The sequence below is a fragment of the Marmota marmota genome, unplaced genomic scaffold (assembly GCF_001458135.2).
Source record: "Marmota marmota marmota unplaced genomic scaffold, marMar, whole genome shotgun sequence".
NCBI lineage: Eukaryota > Metazoa > Chordata > Mammalia > Rodentia > Sciuridae > Marmota > Marmota marmota.
The window spans coordinates 2,823,197-2,842,833 of NW_025999944.1; the positions used below are offsets into that span (position 1 = coordinate 2,823,197).

General features: G+C 54.2%; 1 protein-coding gene and 1 long non-coding RNA gene across 2 annotated transcripts in view; one reads left to right on the forward strand and one right to left on the reverse strand.

Annotated features, from left to right (window-relative positions):
- The first annotated feature begins 1,132 nt into the window (after window positions 1-1,132).
- The window catches only part of Scara5 (scavenger receptor class A member 5), a 105,844-nt gene continuing 87,339 nt past the window's right edge, over window positions 1,133-19,637 (forward strand). The window contains 2 exon segments of the mRNA XM_015499437.2: window positions 1,133-1,548; window positions 5,407-5,524. Of these exon segments, the coding sequence (XP_015354923.1) occupies window positions 5,413-5,524 (112 nt within the window). The 5' untranslated portion in view covers window positions 1,133-1,548; window positions 5,407-5,412.
- LOC125616384 lies at window positions 15,088-19,464 on the reverse strand. Its single transcript, XR_007347014.1, has 3 exons — window positions 18,913-19,464; window positions 16,229-16,325; window positions 15,088-15,378 (listed from the first exon to the last, which is right to left on the reverse strand). It is a non-coding gene; the product is annotated as an uncharacterized LOC125616384 (long non-coding RNA).

A 19,637-nucleotide genomic window follows, 5' to 3' on the forward strand; every position in this document is an offset into this window, starting at 1 on the left:
CTGCTCTCCACCCTCCCCCTCTTTCTCCTTCCCCTCTTATTATTATGGACTCAGCATGGGTTGGCAGCTGCACTCTAGGCGGAGCTGAGCCTTGGCAAAACCATCTCATGTTCGAAAGCTGACCCCGAAGCGTGAAGGCTGAATTTTTGGGAGGAGGGGGTTCTGGGAACTTAACCCAGGGGTACTCAACCCCTGAGCCACATCCTCAGCCCTTTTTAATTTTTGAGACAGGGTCTCACTAAACTGCTTAGGGCCTTGCTAAGTTGCTGAGGCTCACCTTGAACTTGCAATCCTCCTGCCTCAGCCTCCTGAGTTGCTGGGATTACAGGTGTGGGGCCACTGTCCCCAGCTGGAGGCTGAATTTTTTAACCGACAAACAGGAAATCATTTATGGAAGTTACCTTCTGTGTTCAGTCCTCTGACATCCATCCATGGGACTGGCCATGCCACCATGGCTCACTGTTTTGGGGATTTCTCTGACATCTTTCCCACTTTGGCCACCTGCTCTGAATGTTATTGCTCCCAGAGCATCGGCTGAATCTCCTTTTGTAAATGTAACTGTTTGTACTTAGGCTTATGGCTTTTGTGCCCCGTTCCATCTCCCATACCAGATTTCAACCCCTTTCCAACAGCCCTGCCTCATGGGGTCCTGGATTCTCCAGCCCTGGCGCAGTTGATGCTCTATGAACACTGACCTTGTTGCTGAATCGTGTTGAGCTTGATTCGGGGATGTTACTTCAGAGCCCCTGAGGCCTTCTTCTGAACAACCCCAGAGTGGCCCATCTGTGTCCTTGTGCCGTGGGTGTGATTCAGGAAAATACATAAAACAATTCTATGCCAAATTTATTGAATGAATTGAGCAATGCCAACTCGGTCCTATAAATAAATTTGCAAGACTGGTTTCCTTGTGTGGCTCATAAGCCAGATCTAGCTGCAATCCTTCTAGAAGCTGTCCAAAAAGTATTTTGAGCCGGCTCTTCAGGCGCTGGAGTCCCAAGGCCAAAGCTGGCTTCTCAGCTGTGGTCGGCTGGCGCAGTCCTGTGAGGGGCTGTAATTCTGGGAGTGGCCACAAGAGGGTGTGCATGTTCCAGATCCCGCCAGCAGAGCCTCCGCAGTTGCAGCAAAAACTTTTTATAAAGACGCGCGGCTGGAGCAGCTCAGTTCCCACTTGGTCAGTACCTAGCAGAGCTGCCGGTGCCTCCTCAGAACATCTCTGGATTGCTGCTTGAGGCTGACGCAGGCGACGCATCAAGACAGAGAGTCCCAGGTGCAGACCCCCCTCTCCCTCCGCCACCAGGTTGAGTCTTGCCTCCTGACCTGGTGGTCCTGCAGAAGTGACCCTGTGGCCCTTGTCCTGAGACAAGTCACAGAAGTGACCCTGTGGCCTTGCACCCTCTTTCTATGACTCCGTCTGGATTTGGCTGGCTGTGGAGACAAGCTCGGAGGGGCTGCCTGGGTCTCAGTGGGGCATCAGCCAGCTCTCTGACCACCATGGTGAATGCCAGGAACTGAGGGGACAGGCTCTCCAGCCTCAGCAGGGGGACTCAGGTGAGTCTTGACACTAACCTTGACCTGGTGCCTACCAGGGCATGGTGTCCCAAAGGCAGCTGGAGGAGACCCGATGAGCTGGATGGAGCAGAGCACTGTGTTTGGAAGTCTTTGGGAGGCAAAGCGCCAAGGTGCCTGCCCCAGGTGGGAGGGTCCCAGCCAAGGAGCCTGTGGACATCCGCTGGGCCCTTATCCAGCTACCTGGGCTGGAGAGTATCAGCCCACATCGGGGTGTCAGAGGGAAGCTGTTGTCTTGGTAGCAACTCTGCCTGGCTCATGTCACAGCTGGAGACCCTATTCAGGGAGCAGATGGATTGGTGGACAGCCCCTCTCCCTGTGCTCTGTTTGTGTATGTGTGCACGTGTGCCCAGTGAGGGGACATTTGATACAATAGGCTATTTATAAAACATCTGCACCTCTCCAGCTGTGGGTTGTGCTTTGGGTTAACTGAATACAGTTAAAGGAAGAAAGAGTTTAAAACCTATGTAGCAATTTTTTTCTCTAGGGCCACATTTAGGTTTTTTTTTTTTTTTTTTTTTTTTACAAACTTGGTTTTGATGAGTTTAAAATGAGACAGTCCTTAGAAAAGCTGTGAGCTCTGCAGCGTCAGAGGCTGGAAGCCACAGGAACTATCTTCAGAAGAGCAGGCAAAGCTCCCGCCACCCCCTGCTCCTGACCTCAGCAGGAAGAGTTCATTCTGTCCTTCTGATGCCCAAAGAGGGGCTTTGAGAGTCAGGGTCCCATCTATGCTGCATCCCTGGCTGGAGGGTGTTTGTTCTCACCTGACTCTGCCACCAGCTGCCCTGGGTGACCTCGTTCACAGAGCCCTCCATGTTCATTGTCTCCTATCAGTCTCACAGTTCCCCTGGTGGCAGCAGGACAGACCCCCATGGTAGAGGTGATGCTTCTGGGATCTGGGACTGGATGAGGTCAAGTTCTCCAATTATAGATGAGAAGACTAGCCGGGACAGGATCCTCTGAACTCTCCATACACCGCCCCCTCTTGTCTGCATGGAGGGGTGCAGGTAGCCGAGGGCTTTCTCTGTTCTCAGATGCAGTTTGGAAGCAAATCCTTGGCCTCTAACCTGTGCTTTTAAGTGCCTTGGGTAAAACTGCCTGGGAGTAAATCCTCCCCTCCCTATTCACGGGGTGACCTTACTCTGACTTGAAATGCCGGAGTCCAGGCTCTGCAGGCTTTGTCCACAGTCCCTTTGGCTTTGGCATCCTGCATGGGTGTTCCTCTCTGGCTCTGAGTCTCTCTCCACCCAGCCCCCACCTCCTGGGGCGCACTGACTCTGACTGCCTGGTCTGGGACTCTGAAGGCAGGCACCCATGCATTCTGGACACAGCAACCCGGTGGCTGAGCCAGTGCCCTGTGTGGGAAGCCCCTGTCCAGCTGGCACCCTTCTACTCTGACATATATTAGTTCTTGCCTCTGTGGTCTTGGTTGGCTTATCTTTAAAATGGGAAAGATGGGATAAAAAGGCACAGTGCTCCCGGAAGGAGCTCACAGGGAGACCCTGGAGGGTCAGCGCTCTGCACCCTGTGGGGCGTGTTTATGCGTGTGCCAGCAGTTTGCCACACCTCACCAGTCAGCCCGTCCTGCCTGAGAGCACAAACAGCCCGAGGGTGATAAGACTCAAGATCTAAGGGTCCAAATGCCCCCGCTCCCCAAGAACAAAAAAGCAGCCCCTAATAAAACCGGGGCCGGCAGAACGGGCGTATGTTTCATTTCCAAGTAACGAACAGCTGAGGTTTCCAAACGCATCTCACTCACATCTGGCCCTAGCCCCTCTCCCAGAAGGGTCCCCTGGGCTGCTGCACTGACCAGCTGAGGGGCAGGGAGGAGGCAGAGGAGGGGCCGCCCGGCAGATACATTCCAGATAATGGGCCTGCGCTGGCCGGGGGCTGACCAGGAGAGGAGGACAGTGGAATGAAGCTGGGGCTCTGCACCCCATCCGCAGGGGCCATGTCCTGTCCACTCTGGCTGCGGGCTCTGTTGCCTTTGGCAGAGTGAGGGTTAGCAAGGCAGAGGAGATGCTGGCCTCTGTTTGCAGCTCCCCGGGAGCGGGGCCAGAGGGAGGGGTGCCGCACACTGAGCTCGTGAGACAAGGGAGGCTCCCCCGCAGCTGAGCAGTGACAGAGCACCCTGGCCCCACCTAGAGGCCCTCACTGGGTGGAGGCCTTGGACAGAGGGCGTGTATTAGGAGGTTAGCAGACTAGATACCCCGGGGGAAGGCACAGAGAAGCTGGGTGGGAGCCGGTTGGGCAGGAGGGATCCTGGTGGACAATGGACCTCCCTGCTCTTCTGTCCCTCCCACGGATTGGAGGGAAGGCTGCAGAGACTGGGTGCGCATGATTTTGTGTGTGCCTGTGTGTACACAGTGTGTGTGTGTGTGAGCCCACGTGCAAGGGTTGTGGAGTCTCATTACTTTAGAGATAAGAGCAGAAGTCCTATCTTCCTGGGTCATCTGAAGGACAGTTGAGCAGTAAATGGTCAGTTCTGGCCTCTTCTCAGTCTCAAAGCCAGAGGTCTCTGGAGACCAAGTTCAAGTCATAAAAACGGCACTGGCGTTTTGCTTGAGGCCCGCCTCCCCCTCATTACCCCTCATGACGGAGCAAGGGCAATGCCTCCTTTGGCCTCTGCCTCTGAAGAGGAGCCCACTGGTCCTGTGATCAATGGCCTTGCTCCCTCTAATCCCCGGCAGGCACCTGCCTCTCCTGGCCCAGAGATGCTGCTCAGCTCCTCTGGCTTCCAGTTGAGTATGCTCCTTTCTAGACCTGGGACCCCATGTTCCTGGGGGCATGTTAAATATCCAGAAGTCAAAAAGCATCAGAAACAAGGTTGACATAAACTTATGACTGACTAAAACTGTGATAAGAATGAAGCACAGTTTGTTAGATCACTGAGCACATATGTGAGAAAAGGAATATGAAGTATTTTACGTAAATAATTTGTAAATTGGCTTTAAAAAAGGGATTTTTTTGTGATACACAAAGAATGTAAATGCATCATAGAAAACTCAGAAAATCTACAAGCAAAAAGAAGTACCCGATCCCCACAGTCCCTCCCAAAGTCCTGCCATGCCAGAGCCTCACCAGAGCCAACCAGCCGCCTTTGAGCACATCCTCTGTTGCCCAGGTGCATTACCAAATGCACACACTGTTGTGCAAATCAGTTTGTTCATCATAAGTGACAGAGGATTTCCCAAGTCAGTGGGGACATCCCTGGAACACTATGGGATAGACCCAAGGACCAGAGGGTCGGGCTCAGGGACATCGAGGCAAGATCCCTGCCTTGGTCTAAGGCTGCTCCATCTCTATGCCTCTGGGGCCTCCATTGAGGCCCTGCTGTGGTCCCCCAAGGATCTGGAGTAATTCTTTCTTCCTCGGTTGTGTTAGCTGGTGGCCTTGTATCCTGGACACCCCCGTGAGTCCCTCATTCCCAACTCACCATACAGCCCAGGTCTCTCTGACACACCCAGGCTTCCAGACATCTCAGAGCTGCTCCCTGGTCACCTTGTGGGTAGCCAGTTCAGCTCCCTCAGGGCTTACCCAGGTGGCCAAGGTGCCCCCAGCCCAGGGCTCCAGCCCCACCAAGAGCTGTTGATGGAAGTGTCAGGCTCCACAACCAGAAAGACCCAGTGCCTTGGTCTTCCCAAGCACCGAGCACTCAGGGAGAGGACCTGGGGGTGGCTGCTGGCTCCTGTTGATAAGGAGATGATCCCTGGGTTCTGGTCCAGGGCCACTTATGTGGCCCCTTGGTCTGTCCCTTTGTTCCTGTTCCCACCTGTAGTTGACTGTGTCTCTCTCCCCTGCCCCCCCACCCTGCCCCACCTGCCATCCCTGTGGCTGCAGGACGTGATGGAGAACAAGGCCATGTATCTGCACACCGTGAGCGACAGAGACACCGGCTCCATCTTTGAGGAGCCCTTCGATGGCAGGAGCCTGTCCAAGCTGAACCTGTGTGAGGATGGTAAGTGCTCCTAGCTGCGTCTTGGGGTGCATAGTCTTCTCTGGGTTGGGGAAGGATCCCTGCCCCACCCCCACCTGACCTTGGCATTACCCAGGGCACTGGTGATCTCCAGTCTAATTCTGCCTATGTTGAGTTTCAGGCCTTGAAAGATCTTTCCATGTGTTTTCTCATTCATTCATCTCAGCAAACCTGTGTGCTTAGCAAGATGGGTACCCACTTTACTAATGGGCTAGTTGAGGCTGAGAACAACTTGATCCCACACTTGATGCCATCATGGAGAGGTTCCTCGCTCCTGGGCCAGTCCTTCTGCCTCTCACAGAGTAAGGCTGGGGTCAGACCAGGATATCTAAGTCAGCCGGCCCTCTCCCTTTCAGGATGAGGAGGAGCCTCCTTTCCATTTCCTGACACATTTGTGAAGGGAGAAGGCTCCGGTCATGCTGAAAGGCACTGCATCTTGAGGTTGGGTATTTGCTAAAATTCTGGAGGTTCAGTGGGTGCAGCTTATCCAAGGGGTCCCTGAGCTCTTTCCCAGCACCTGGTCCTGGTGCACCAGCATGGAGCTGGATACTAAAGGTGTTTAATAAATGCTGACTGCATGGGCGAATCCATCCTCACTAAAGCATGTGCAGGAGGGGAGCATCCACTTCAAAGAGGATGGAGTGCGTCTTGCAGACCACCAGGGAGAGCCAGCCCTTCATGTGCAGGGTCTTCCTGAGACCCCCACGATCGCGCTTTGCTTTGCACGACTCTGACAAGATTTTTGTCCTGAAATTACTCAAAAGAAATGACTCCTCTTCCTCCAAGGCCCTCTTTCCTCCCATAAGGGGCTGATGTGGGAGGGAAGTGGGGTGGCTCAGCGAGGCAGGGAGTGGGGACAGTCCCAGCAGGAAGAGGGGACAAGGACACTGGGGCTTCTGACCAACCACTTCCTCAGCCTACCCTTGTGAAGAACCGTCCACTCTTGCACGTAGCTGTTCCTCTGGAATGCGGTCCACAGACATATTTTGAGGACCTTCGATGTGTCGGGTGATGTGCTAGGTACCAGGGAGCCTCTGAAGAGAAATCAGAGAAGCTGTCGTGGGAACAATTCCCCCAAAGGTGAACTGGGTCGAAATATATGGACTTGAAGACTGGAAAAGATTTTATGAGACGTTGGAAAAAGGCCTACCAGCTTGTTCCCTGGGCTGAACTAGAGCTTCTGTTGTTAGAGTCCTTGTGCCTGGGAAGAGAGGAAAGGCCCTGGGGTCCTGGCCCTGCTCTGCACATCAGCAAAGGTGATGTTGATCCTCCTCTGTCCCCACTGGCACCTAGGAAAGAGGCCTGGTTTAGCCGGAAGGAACTAGGGTACAGCACAGCGGGGTGATTGGAAGCAATGATCAGCACCAGGTTGGGGTGCCTGGGGGCCACAGCAGTGCGAGAGGCATGGGGTGGGGCAATGTCACCAGGACCATCCTATCCTCTCTCCCTTACCTCATCCCACTCTTGGCTTTTCTGGTCCAGATCAAGAAAGTTCATTTGGACCAGAAGGGGTAAATGTTGTGCTAGCTGTTGTGCTGGCCAGGTCCCCAGCTGTGGGCAGGTTTGTCAGAGGGCAGTTTTAGATCCATACTGAGAGGGTCCTGTGCACACAGGGTCCCCAGAGGCCTGGCTCCTGGTGAGGTGCAGACAGTAGAGGCTGGAAGCTGTGAGGCCCAGACTGCCTCCATCACATCTGTGGAACTCAGTGTCCTCATCTGCCAAATAGGGCTGCAGGGGATATTTCAGGTCCCTTCCAGTTCCAAAATTCCATGCCTGAAAACAGTGGTGGGTGGTGGGTGGTGGTGTGAGAAGCCAAATAGAGCCATGTTGGGTTGAAACCAGCTTCTGAAAACTCCTGGGATCCTGGCTGATTCCTCCTCCCTCTCATCTTCCTAAGAGGAAGATGGAGAGCCTGAGGAAATTCAAGCCAGATTGGGTCTGTTTCTGAAGAATTTCATTGCTTCTGGATCAACTCTGGAAAGTAGAACAGAGAGGGAGAGGAAGGGGTAGGGCCAGGCCGGGGAGAAAGAGGAAGGTGGAAAGAGAAGGGAAACGGAAGGGAGGCCTGGGCCAGGGCCACCTCCATGGGCCTTAAGTGAATCAAAGTGGTGTCTTTGAGAGGGAGGAGGAGTGGGCACTACTTCCTCCTGTTGGAAGCGGGCTCTGGGGTCTTGGCACCGGGAAAGAAGGTCCTCAAAATGGGGGCCAGCTATTAGGTGTGACTCAGACCTCAATGCCCACGGACCTTCAAGTTGGCCAGGTGTAAGCTCATCTTATCCAGTGGGGGTTGCTCCCTGGTGGCTCCCTCTCTAACCAGCAAGGTTTCCAGGCTCTATCTTGGCCCCTTGGTCCCCAGGTCTGCTCTTCCCACCCCCAACATGTCACCCTCAATGTGAATCCATGGGGTCTGTCTGTCCTTCCTGCTCTGGGCCTTGGTGCCATCCTCCTGGGAAGCCTGTTTCCCCACCCCATCTTCTCTACCTGTTAGAACCCTCCCAAGTCTCACACCAGACCCTGTGGATCACAGTCCCTAGCTCGTGCCTGCGCAGGGCCTACAGTTCTAACATCCAAGATGCCTGAAACGCTCTGTGTTGCTGCTGTGTTTGGGGCGGGGGCGGGGGGGGGGGNGGGGGGGGGGGCTTTCCTGCTCTGTGCAGTCCCACTGTAGGGGGTTGGTTGTTCATCCTTGATAGACTCTTGAATCCAGGGAAGGGGATTGGCTGTCCTCTGCAGTCTCTGCATCAGGAGATCTTGGAGACTGACTGTACGACTTGTCCAAGGTCACCAAGGGGTTAATGGCAGGGCTGAAACCTGACTGGGATCTTCTTTCCAGGTTCCCTCCTAGGAAAGGAATTCCGAGGCGGTGAGGCTGATGCCCCTGAGAGGTAGCTCCTCCCACTGCTGGGTTCAGACCCTGTCGGGGAGCAGACTTGGAGCAGCCGGGAAGAGGGGGGGGGGGTTAAAGCACTATCTGCCCACGCCCAGCTGCTAAGCTCAGGGGTGTGGCCGGGACCTGCAGCTGGCTAGCTCCCCTCTGTCCCTGAGAAGTCCTGGGCAGGAGTTCTCTGGAGGACACATTCCCAGGCAGGACCAGCCAGACCCCACTGATCCTTACCTGGTCACCTCCTCCTAAAGGGGTACCAGGTGGCTCCCAAGGGAGGAGGCCGCACTTCCTGGGGAGCTGAAGGGCTGAGAAGTGCTTATTTTAGGATCTGGAGCAGAAACCCCAGAGAGTGAAAAAAGTTCGCCCAAGCAACCAGGGGTGGGGGCAGGAAAGAGGGGGAGAGGAGGTCCTGGGGAGCAGCCTCCTGCTGCAGGCTGGGCTGGCTCCCTCAGTGCGCAGGAAGGGACCCTCCCCCAGGGAGTGGCCCCTGCTGTCACATCTACTTCTTCACTGCACTGACCTCTGCACTCCTCCCCCTCTTCCCGCCCCCCACCTCTTCCCCTCCCCTCTTCTTCCTCCCTGCCTTCATCCCATCCCTTTTATTCACTTACCAGGTTAGAAGGGAAGGGAGGGTCTGTGACCTGTCAAGGGATGACCTCCAGAGGCCTCCAGGCCCAGCTCTGGCTACCTGGCCTCCTCCTTGGAGCCCACTGCTCATGCAAAGGCCTAACAGGCAGGGACAGTCCCTCTTACCTGGTAGCTCCCAGGCAATGCCAGAGGGCCACCTGTGGTGCCAGGCCTGCTTGGCAGGGCCAGTCCCAGAGGGTGTCTTGAAGGCGCTTCACCCATGCCCTCTCTGGCTGGAGCTCCTACCCTCCCTCTGACCGGAAACCCAGCGGATGGACACGGGCCAGTGTGGCCTGCTTCCTCTTCCCTCTCTTCCTGCTCCTCCTCTCCCTCTCCTCACCTTCCCCTTCATGCCTCTGTGTCCCCCTCCCCTCTGCTGTAACAACTGGGGACTGGGGACCTCTTCAGTCTGGCGCCATGAAGCTGAGGAAGCCTGGCCTGGGAGTGGGTGGTGCCTGGCTGGGCCTGGCTTCTCGGAGGCACTTTCCAAGGGCCAGAGAGAGGTGTTAGTGTCAGAAAAATATTGCAGTCCTGCTCGCCATGGCCTCTGCCCCTCCTCCACTCCCGTGGCGTCATCGTGGCCGCAGATGGGAAACTGGCCGAGGTAATGAGTTGCACATGCTCCTGGCGGCGGCTGGACGCCTGCAGCCGGGCTGCTTGCTGGGCCCAGGGGCTCCCCGTTCCTGTGTTCCTTCCCCATAAAATTAAACTGTTCTCCTAGGGGAGCGCGGCATCCACCTCCCCATCCATCAAATCTCCCTGCCTCATTTGGCATGGCTGATGGCTGCGGGCGGAGGCCCAAGGGTGGGAGTGGATTTCCTGGGAGGGTCTGCCTAGGGCCTCCTCAGAGGCCACCGCCCTCTGCAGGTTGGAGAATTGGGCCCTGGAGCAGGAGAAGGGAAGGGGGTTAACTTGTGGAGCACTGCAGCGCTCTCAGGACGGGCTTTGCTAAGCACCAGCTGAGAGCCAATCCCTGGCAGAGGAGGCTGCAGGCTGCCGGTGAGCCGGGTGGCCAGGCGGCCTCCTGGCCTCTGCTGCCTGATGGGCCATCCCTCCACAATGGGAGCAGCATGGTGAGGAGAGAAGAGCCCGGCTTCCCACAAGGACTTGTTGCTCAGGAAATTAAGCACATACTTTTGTCCTTTTCCCAATAAATCCTAGTATTTTAATTAGCTTTTGTGTCATTGTGACTAAACTACTGGACAACAACTTAAAGGAGGCAAGTTTACGGGGGGTTCGTGTTTTCAGAGACTCGGTCCATAGACAGCTGACTATTGCTCTGGGTGTTACATGAGGCAGAACATCACGGCAGAAGGGCCCACTGGAAGGAAGCTGCTCCCTCATGCCAGCCAGAAAGCAGGAGCCACAGGAGGAGGCACCCTTTCAGGGACAGTCACTCCCAGTGACCCACCTCTTCCAGCCATACCCTCCTGCCTACAGTTATCACCCCATCAGTCCATTCGAACGACGATGGACTAATTGGGTTAGAGCTCTCATAATCTAATCATTCCATCTCTGAATATTCCAGCATTAATGGCAGCCTTTGGGGGACACCTCATATCCAAACCATAACGAGGAGGTTCTGTAGGAAATACTCTGGGTCCAGAGGGCTCCATGGTGTGGGTCTTTTCTCTGACTGGAGGTCATTTGCTATGAGGGTCCTTCTCAAGGTCTGCTCCCTGAAAGGCTGAAGGTTGGGTCTCATTGTCCCCACGTGGAGGCTGGGGTCTCCCAGAGGTGTCAGGGAAGAGGAGAGGATCATAAATCTCCCAAGGGCCGCCTTCCCATAGATGGACACAGGCAGGAGCCTCTCCTCTCTGCCTTTGCCTGGACCTCGAGCCCCTAACCTACACTGTCCCCCATGTGGTGTGGGGGCAGCGGGGCTGGTGTGAGCTTTGTTCCTACCTCGTTCCCGTTAGCTTGGTGTGCTCTGGAGTGGGCAATCTTGGAGGACACCCAAGTGGGCCACAGGTGGGCGTTAGATGCCTGGGAAGAGGGGAGGTGGTTTGGGATCGTGGTTATTCTTTATCACATCACCATTTCTGCCCTAGTCTCGCTCTCATGCTTCCCGCCCTCCATTCCCTTGCTTGTTCATTCATTCATTTCTCCATCCTTCATTTTTTCAACAGAATGTTTCCAGGGTCCCTGCGGGTGTCACCCACTGGCTATGTAGTCAGGGATGCCAGGTGGCCCAAGACAAGCTCCCGATGTCTATCATTTCACTATGTCCTGCTCCTTCTCCTCCCTCCCTCTGCAGACCCACACAAAGTTGGCTCAGGTGCAAGGCTACTGACAGGTGACCCCGTAGGAAGGATTTCAGGGTGGTGCTGCGTCCTTGGTGCAGACCCCAGGCAGCCTCACTGGCCTCAGGCACCTGATTGCTATCAGTCTTGCTGTCTCCATTGTGGATGACATTGCATGGGAGCAAAAAGCCCAGTCCTCGGAGCTGGACAGCTGGGCTAGGCTCTGGCAAGCTGTGAAGCCTCAATGAAGCCCCCAGCCTCGGCTTCCCCACTCTATAGATCAGGCTGTCAACGCACCAACACTGGCTTATTGGGAGGATGACATGGATAATTCCACAGCAAGTCCTTCCAACGTGGAATACATGTGGCCCTTTGTCCATGGAAGATCTCCCTTCAGCCTGTTTCCTTTTACTCCAGGGCCTGCCCATGGGGCCCCTGTTCCTCCATAGTCTCTGTTCCTGGTCCCTAGAACAGTGAGCTTTGTTCCGACCTCGTTCCCAGGTGTCTGTGTTGACCCCAGGTTTCAGATAATGGCTAATCCCCTCCTGGCTTCTCCCCAATCCCATAATACCCACATTCACAGATTTGCTACTACTAGGTGCATCTTGGTTCCCCTCTGACTCCTTGCTGGCAAGTACTGACTGCCTTTGATTCATCTTAATGTCCCCAGGATCTAGCATTGTGACTCCCACATGGCAGGTGCCTTAGATTCTTGATTGAATGAACACGTCACCGAATCCATAAGGACCCAGATGAAGGAAGGCTGAGAGGAGAGTTTAAAAGGCAGAAAAGAAACTGAGACTTGGTTCATCCCACACGCGGGTGTCATGTGCTGCCGGGAGGCAGAAAAGAAAGGTTGCTTCCTGCCCTCAGGGGGCTTAGCATCCCCCAGTGATACAGGCAGGTGAAGGGACCTGGCTTGTGATGTGACAGATACCCTAATGGAAGTCCTGCACCCTGGAGTGCAGCTGGGGGGACCATGTGTCTGGGGAGGAGGGCAGGCCTCCATGAGATAGACAGTGGAGGAAGATGGAAGGACCAGCAGGATGTGCTGGGGAAGGGGCAGGGAAGAGCTTTCCAGGCGTTCGAGGGAAGTGGCACAGAGCTCAGCTGAGGAGGGGCCCCTCCTCGTTGCTTCTGTACTCTCAGTCAAGTAGACACCGAGATGCAGGAGGAGGCACCCCTGGGAAGCAGTGTCCAGGAGAGGGGGAACAGAGGGGACAGCTGCGAGGACCCTCTTGGGCATGGAGTTGAAGTCAGCCCGGTTGGTGTGGTGCATGGTCTCCTATTGTCCAGCTACGCTCAGTGTCTTAGTTCATTTTCTGTTGTGACAACATTATACCCCAAACTGGGTGAAGAAGTCCTGGAGGTTGGGAAGTCCAAGGGCATGGAAGTCCAGGGATGGCACCTAGCAAGGGCTTTCAGGCTGCGTCATAGCATTTTCTTGTGCATGTTGAGCCTGGGTCTGTGGGGCCAGCCCGTTTCCAGGGCTCACGGTGAATGGCTAAGGCATGGGGAGGTGGATTGGGAGCAAGAAGAGTTTAACTGGAGACTGAGCAAGGGTGGTGACAGAGACCCTGAGAGGGAGGACAAGGCCACTCTTAGTAATGAGAAGTGTGCAGTCTTGTGACGAGGAAGGAAGGAGAGAGAAAGTTCTGGAAGTAGTGACAGAGTGAAGAGCAATTCCTACCACACTCGGGTCGGTTATATGTGGCGCTCAGGAAGGAAAAGTGCTCACCTGGTTGTGGCGGAGGCGAGGGGAGCACAGAGAAGGGCAGGGTTTCGTTCAGAGGAAGAGTAACAGGAGCCCAGAGCAGAGACTGAGGGGATGTGCGATTCCATGGGTGCCTGGCTGGGAAGTCCAAGGGCCACCGTGGGAAGATGTGAGAAGCTGGCCAGGAAGCTGGGGCCACAGGAGGAGGAGCAGAGCTGTTGGTGATGATGGGGGGGGTGAGGGGCTTCTGGGAGTGGTGGGTTCCTGTGTGTGCAATGGATTCAAGGGCTGTGTCCCCTCGAAATTCACTCATTGAACTCCTCATCTGCAAAGTGATGGTGAGGAGGTGGGCCCTCTGGGAGGTGACGAGGTCATGAGGGTGGGGCCCTTGGGAGTGGGATTAGGTCCTTGGTGAAAGAGCCCCCAGAGAGTCCCCTGGCTCTCTTTTTACCATGTGTGGACCCAGTGAGAGGCTGCAGTGTGGCCTGCAGGAGTCTCTCCAGAACCTCACCCTGATCTCCGGCCTCCAGAGCTGTGAGAAGTCAATCCCAGGGGTTTCCAAGTCACCTACTCTATAGCATGTGGTCTCAGCAGCCCCGTCTAAGACAGTGGGGCTGAAGACCCAGTGAGGGTGGGGGTCCTGCTGGTTATCTCAGGGCAGAAACTGATGGTGGAGCTGGAAGGTCTGCAGGGGAGGAGTCTGGCCATGACCACCCAAGGTCCCGAGCCACCCCTCCCCTGCCCTGCCACAGTGGTGTGTGGGTCAGGGTAAGGGTGGCCTTGTCCTGGAGCACTAGGAGACCAGCTCATTTTGACTCTTAGGGAGGTGAGGAGGCCCGTGGAGGCTAGGGGAGGCCAGTGGAGACTGGTGGAGGCCCAGAGAGACTGAAGAAGACCGAGGGAAGGGTGGCAGGGGTCCATTAGAAATGACAGTGCAGGGGCCCCCCTCGACTGAGCACAACATAGGCAGGAGCTGTGCTCAGGGTGCTCAGAGCCAGAGGGTGGGGAGAGGCTGTGGGAGCTGGAGAGTCTCCATGGTGGCCAGAGAGCAGAGTCCTGCTACTCAGGGTTGAGGTGGAGCCCTTTGGGGCCAAGACGAGGCTGGAGCATAGCCGTGGGAATAAATGGCGAGAGCAGGGAGCAGATGGGATGAATTATCCATGAGGGGCTGCTCCAGGAAAGAGAAATTCGAGTGGTTTTGATCACGAACACAACGATAGGGCCCTGGGTGGCTTCTGAAGAAAGCCTGGATGCTGACTTCAGGTGGGAAGATGCTCTCCCCTCCCTCCCCACCCCACCCTCCAGGGTCTTCTGGAGTCTTATGACCATGTGGGATGATTCCACTGAAGGTCTTTGAGATATAAACATATCTGTGAAGGGGGCCTGGCAGCCTGGGCTGGCCCAGCCTCATCCTGCAGACGTGGTGACACTACAGCTTAGGTCTAGAGCTGCCTGGGGCCAGGGTGCCTCAGGACCATGGTGCTTCAGGAGATTCAGTTCAAGTCAAGATACCCAGGGGGTCACAGTGGGCGGAGGCCTTGCCTGTGAGGAGAGAAGGGTCTTGTTCCTGGCCTTCCCTCCTGACCCTACATTCACCCAAGGTGGCCTTGGCCTGCACAGGGAATCTCACTGGTGGAGGAGGGACTGCCAAGGTAGGACATACCAGAGTCCAGAAGGGGGCAGCACTCAGTTGGGGAGGGGAGTGACCTACTGAGGGTGGGGGAACTGAGGACAACTTGCCTGATGACTGTCAGGCCTCCCGATTTGCAGGTGACACCTAGGTTTTACCCCTGCTCTCCCTCCTGTTGATGGCCTACAATTCTCTGTTTGAAAGGGATGATGCAATTCGTCCTTAAGTGAGCTTGACCTTGGTCCCCTGGCCCACGGTTTTTTCCCTGGCATCTAGGTTCCCCAGTCCTGTTGGAGTCTCCGTATACCCTGCCAAATGTAGGGAAGAATACCATAGTCCCGCCAAAGTTACCAGGACCCCCCAGCCCAGATCTAAGGGTGTGTGATAAAATGTAAATGTGACCTCATAAGGATTTGAAGCGTTTCCAGGGTGCTCAAGGAGAGTGTCTTCAGTTTGTAGGATTGTATTAAGGATCCCAGAAGGCAGTCGATGGGCGGAAGGCTGGAGAGTCCTTGTCTGGTCAGCCAGTGGTTGTGAGAAGAGTGTGCTGACCTCTGGATGCCCATGGAGTCTCAGAGGCTGGCCTTCCTTTCCTTGGGCCCTTTCCTTGCCCTTCTTCGACTGTCTCTAGTAAAGGAGGTGCGCTTTGTGGTCAGGAATATAAAAATGGTTGTTCATGCTGCTGTTTCTAGATGAGTTTTCAAAGCTCCCAAGTCTTATCTGTAGCTGATGTAAGTCCTGTTTTGGGGAAGAGAACATCTCTAGTCCCAAAGGAAACTCAGAAACAGAATAGCCCCTGGATACAGGGGTAAATAAGTGATGGAGAGGAAGGCATTTCTAATCTCTTGACCCCTGTCTGGGGGTAACCAGTATAGATCAAGCCAGCAGCCATGGAGCGCTCACCTGGGGTGCCCAAAGTAGCATTCCCTCCAGAATTGGGGAGTCCATGGGCTTGAGACTGGCAGCCCGAAGGACCGAGAGTTCCTGTCTCATGGCTGATCTGGGCAATGGAGGTGGAGCCTGGGCTCAGCTGTCCTAACTGCTACCCTTCGCTCAAGAAAGCTCAAGTAATGAGTGCTGCAAGAATGAACCAGGCTGGGGATGCAGCTCAGTTGGTAGAGTGCTTACCTTGCATGCTCAAGGTCCTGGGTTCAATCCCCAGCAACACACACACACACACACACACACACACACAAAAGAATAAACCAGCTGTCTTTCCAGGTTCCTTGCCCTGACTCCCACTGCCACACCATCATCCCTTCTCCAGGTCTCACGTTTCCCCCTTTCTTCAGGGCTAAACCCTCCCAGCTCTGCCACTTGCTTTGGGCAAGTCACCTAACCTCTGAGCTCGGTTTTCTCATCTGCAGAAGCAGAGCAATAACACCATCTCTGCGACTGTCCGTTGTGTTTAGATTTAAAGTATCTAATGTTTGGCCCAGAGCCAGTGGTGGGGAACTGACAGCTATTACCCTGAGTGTCACCTGGTAGCAGGCTCCAAATCTGTTGTAAAATGCAGAGCTTATTGTTATCCAACATGGTGAGCCCAATAAAGCAGGAGATGACTGCCACTGACAAGGCGACTTGTTACAGTTCACACCACTCCATGAGGTCACATGGGCAGCACCAGGGCTGGTCAGGAGGCAGAGGAATCCAGCAGGGGAGGCTGGGAGCCTTTGTTGTGGTTTCTGTGTGACCGGAGGAGGCAGTCAGGTAGCTCAGCATTGACTAGTGTGAATAATTCCAGTGGGCTTTGGGACATAGAGACCCTCGTTGTATGGCACCTGGCTGTGGGGTGATTGTGGCAGGTGGATAGTGGCCTGGAGGGTAAGACCCCAAATGAAGGTTGAGGTTGGGCTCTGGACTGGTTGGTTTGCATCTGAAAAGTCTGCTCATGGGTGAGTCCTTTATTGTCTCTAACAACTCTCAGGGTCAGCAAGGGCCCAGATGTCAAAGCATCAAATACAGAAACTAGGAAATATGATTACTACAAAAGCCAAAACAGAGTACACACAGATAAACTCAATGGCTTGTGGTGCCCATTAAATTTATGTCTAGTGTATCAGTCTCATTGACTAAGTCAAGAGATGTTGACTGAGCACTTGCTGTATACCAGGACCTATGGGATGACAGGGATCAATCAAACACAGACTTTACCCTCCTGGACTGGACCCTTGAAAGTCTCTATGATCTGTTAATTGATTAATGGGTGTGGCTGTGTTCACCTGGGCCACACCATTGGCTGTAATCTCCCAGCAGAATCTATATGGGATAGTTGCTGGTTCCAGGACTCCCGCAGTGACGAGGCCCACACCTTGTCTGCCCACACCTGCTGCTTCCCTCTGTGGCACAGCCTGCCCTGCTTTTTGTGCAGAGGTGGCAGAGCTGCGGGCTCCAGAGACTTGACTTACTGAGTCGCATACTGGTGGCCTGGGCTGAGATCTCAACTTTACTGTCTTGAAAGCTGGACACTCACAAGAGCCTTCCAACATCATGGAGGTGGGAGTGGGAGAGTGAGACAGGTTCCGTTCCTGCCCAAAGGGGAGATCTGTTCATCAAACCAGCAGAGGAGGAGGTAGGAGGGCGGGTGCATTAGCAGTTAGCACCCCAGAAAGAGTAGTGCCTTAAACACGGAAGCGCAGAGCCCGACTTCCACCTTACAAACATCTTCCAGTGAATTACTGCCTTTGACAAGGGGCCAGTAGAGGAGTTGGGGATCTTTTAGACCAGGGTCCACGGCCTCTCTGCAGGGGGAGGGACCTACTGTCTGAATTTGGGCAGAACCCTGAGCCAGCAGCTCTTTGAGTCTCTCTGCATCAGATAACATTTCTTCCATCCATGCACTGTCCATCTTGAGGAAGAACAGTGGCATCTTCCACCAGTCCCACCACCCGCTTATTCTTCCTGGGGGTGCTCTTGGCTCTCTCTCTTCTGCCCAAGTCTCAGTGACCAGCCAGCTCACCTTGCCTGCCCTCCCCTCCCCGCCCCCTGGTTTTTCTCTCTATCTCTTAGCCTCAGCTGCAAAAGAGACTGCCTACCAGCCAGTGGCCTGTCCTCCTTGTGCTCACTTTCTGTGAAAAATAAGCACAATCCCTTGGTTGTTTTCAAGAATTTTTACTTGGAAAATAGGCATTGGAAAAAATAGATTTCATGAGGAAGTGAAAAAATTATAAGACGTCTCTGAAAGTACAAGGAGAAACTGTCTTCAGTCATCATGAAATCTACATGGAATTAGCTTTGACTGTCCCTTCTTCTACCCACTCTCCCTTTCTTAGAAATGGATGTGAGAGACTCACTTGACCATGTAGAAAACCGTATCTTCCCCGGTACCTGCTCTAAGCTTTCTTCTCTGAGGTCTGGGGTTCGACCGGTCAGAGATAATTGGTGCTCATTACATCCCAACTGGTTGTTCTGGAGACAGGAAAAAAATTAAGCCCAGTGTTTTTTCCATTCTCTCACTTGACAATCAACAGAATATGTCATCTTGGGTTGCCAAAATGTGTGGGATTGCCTCCCACCAATTACCAACTCTGCAGCTGAGTCTCCAGTGGACACCAGCTGGTATCCCGAGGTGCACTTCAATTCTGACACTGTCTACCTGGTGGTGACATCAGATCCCACAGGTAGAGGGCTCCATCCCTCCACTGTAGATGTCAACTGTAAGTCCCATGTTGCAGCCAGTGCCAACCAATTGGCTATAAATCAGGGTTCCCACTACCCCCGCCTTGGGTTCAGTTAATTTGCTGGAGTGGCTCATAGAGCTCAGGAAAGCACCTGACTTGCATTGGCCCTTCATCCTAGAGGATGTCAACAAAGTCTACGGATGAAGGGCCAGACGGAAGAGATGCACAGGGCATGGAGGAAGGAGGGAGCTTCTCGGCCCTCTTGGGGCTCACCATCTCCAGAAACGTCCCATGTTCAGCTCTCTGGAAGTCCTCTGACCCCATCCCTCTGGGGTTTTGGGAAGCTTCTTTGTGCAGCCATGGCTGAGTAAAGCACCGGCCACTGGTGACCAACTCAACGTAGCCCCTTCCCCTCCCCAGTGGTTGAGGTGGGGCTCCAAGGGCCAGCCCTGTGATCATGCCTTCATCTTTCCAGTGACCTGCCTCATCCAGGGACCTTCAGCCACCAGCCACCTCATTAGCATACAAACCCCGCCCAGCATTCCCAGCATTATTCCTGGCTTTTTAGGGGTGTGGGGAGCTTTTCTGCCAGGATACACCTACATCACACCAGTTGTTCAGGGCCCTCCCAGGCTCAGGTGAGGCTTGTTACCTGGGTCCACTCTTTCTTCTGGTGGTGGCTTTCCTTGGCAGTGTCCCCGTGTCACGTCTTTCTCCCTCCCTCTTCTGAGGGAGGCAAAAGGAGGTCCCTGTGAAAGCCAGAGATGGTGGCAGTTCAAAGAGAGAGGTCAACCGGGGCTGCCTCCTACCAGGCCGACTGGACAAGGAAAACAATGTGTGAGTCAGCACGGGAGATGGGCAGGCTGCTCCCATGAAGTCAGACTTGGGCGGGTTGAATGGAGATCCTTCTGAGGTCCCTCCCAACAATAAAACCCCGTCTCCACCTGCCTTTTATGAACAGCAGGACCAAAGAGAACAAAAAGAAATGACAGAGTGTGTGTTGTTAAAACTTAATTAGGTGATTAGTGAATCATTGCGGCCTGTTTTGGCTTTTATTTTTATTTTTTTTAATGCTGTTTAGACCTAGTTTCTGTGGAGATAAAGAAACACCCACTTTTATCCGGTCCAATCTGTGAGTATTCTTGTAAATGGGAGGAAAACAAATTTAAACAGATAACTCCCCAAATGCTCTATGATTATGATGAAGAAGTTGAATATTATTTTTCAAGAAATTGAAAGTTGGGGCTGGGGTTGTGGCTCAGCGGTAGAGCGCTTGCCTAGCACGTGCAAGGCCCTGGGTTCGATCCTCAGCACCACATAAAAATAAATAAATAAAATAAAAGTATTGACAACTACAACTAAAAAATAAATATTTAA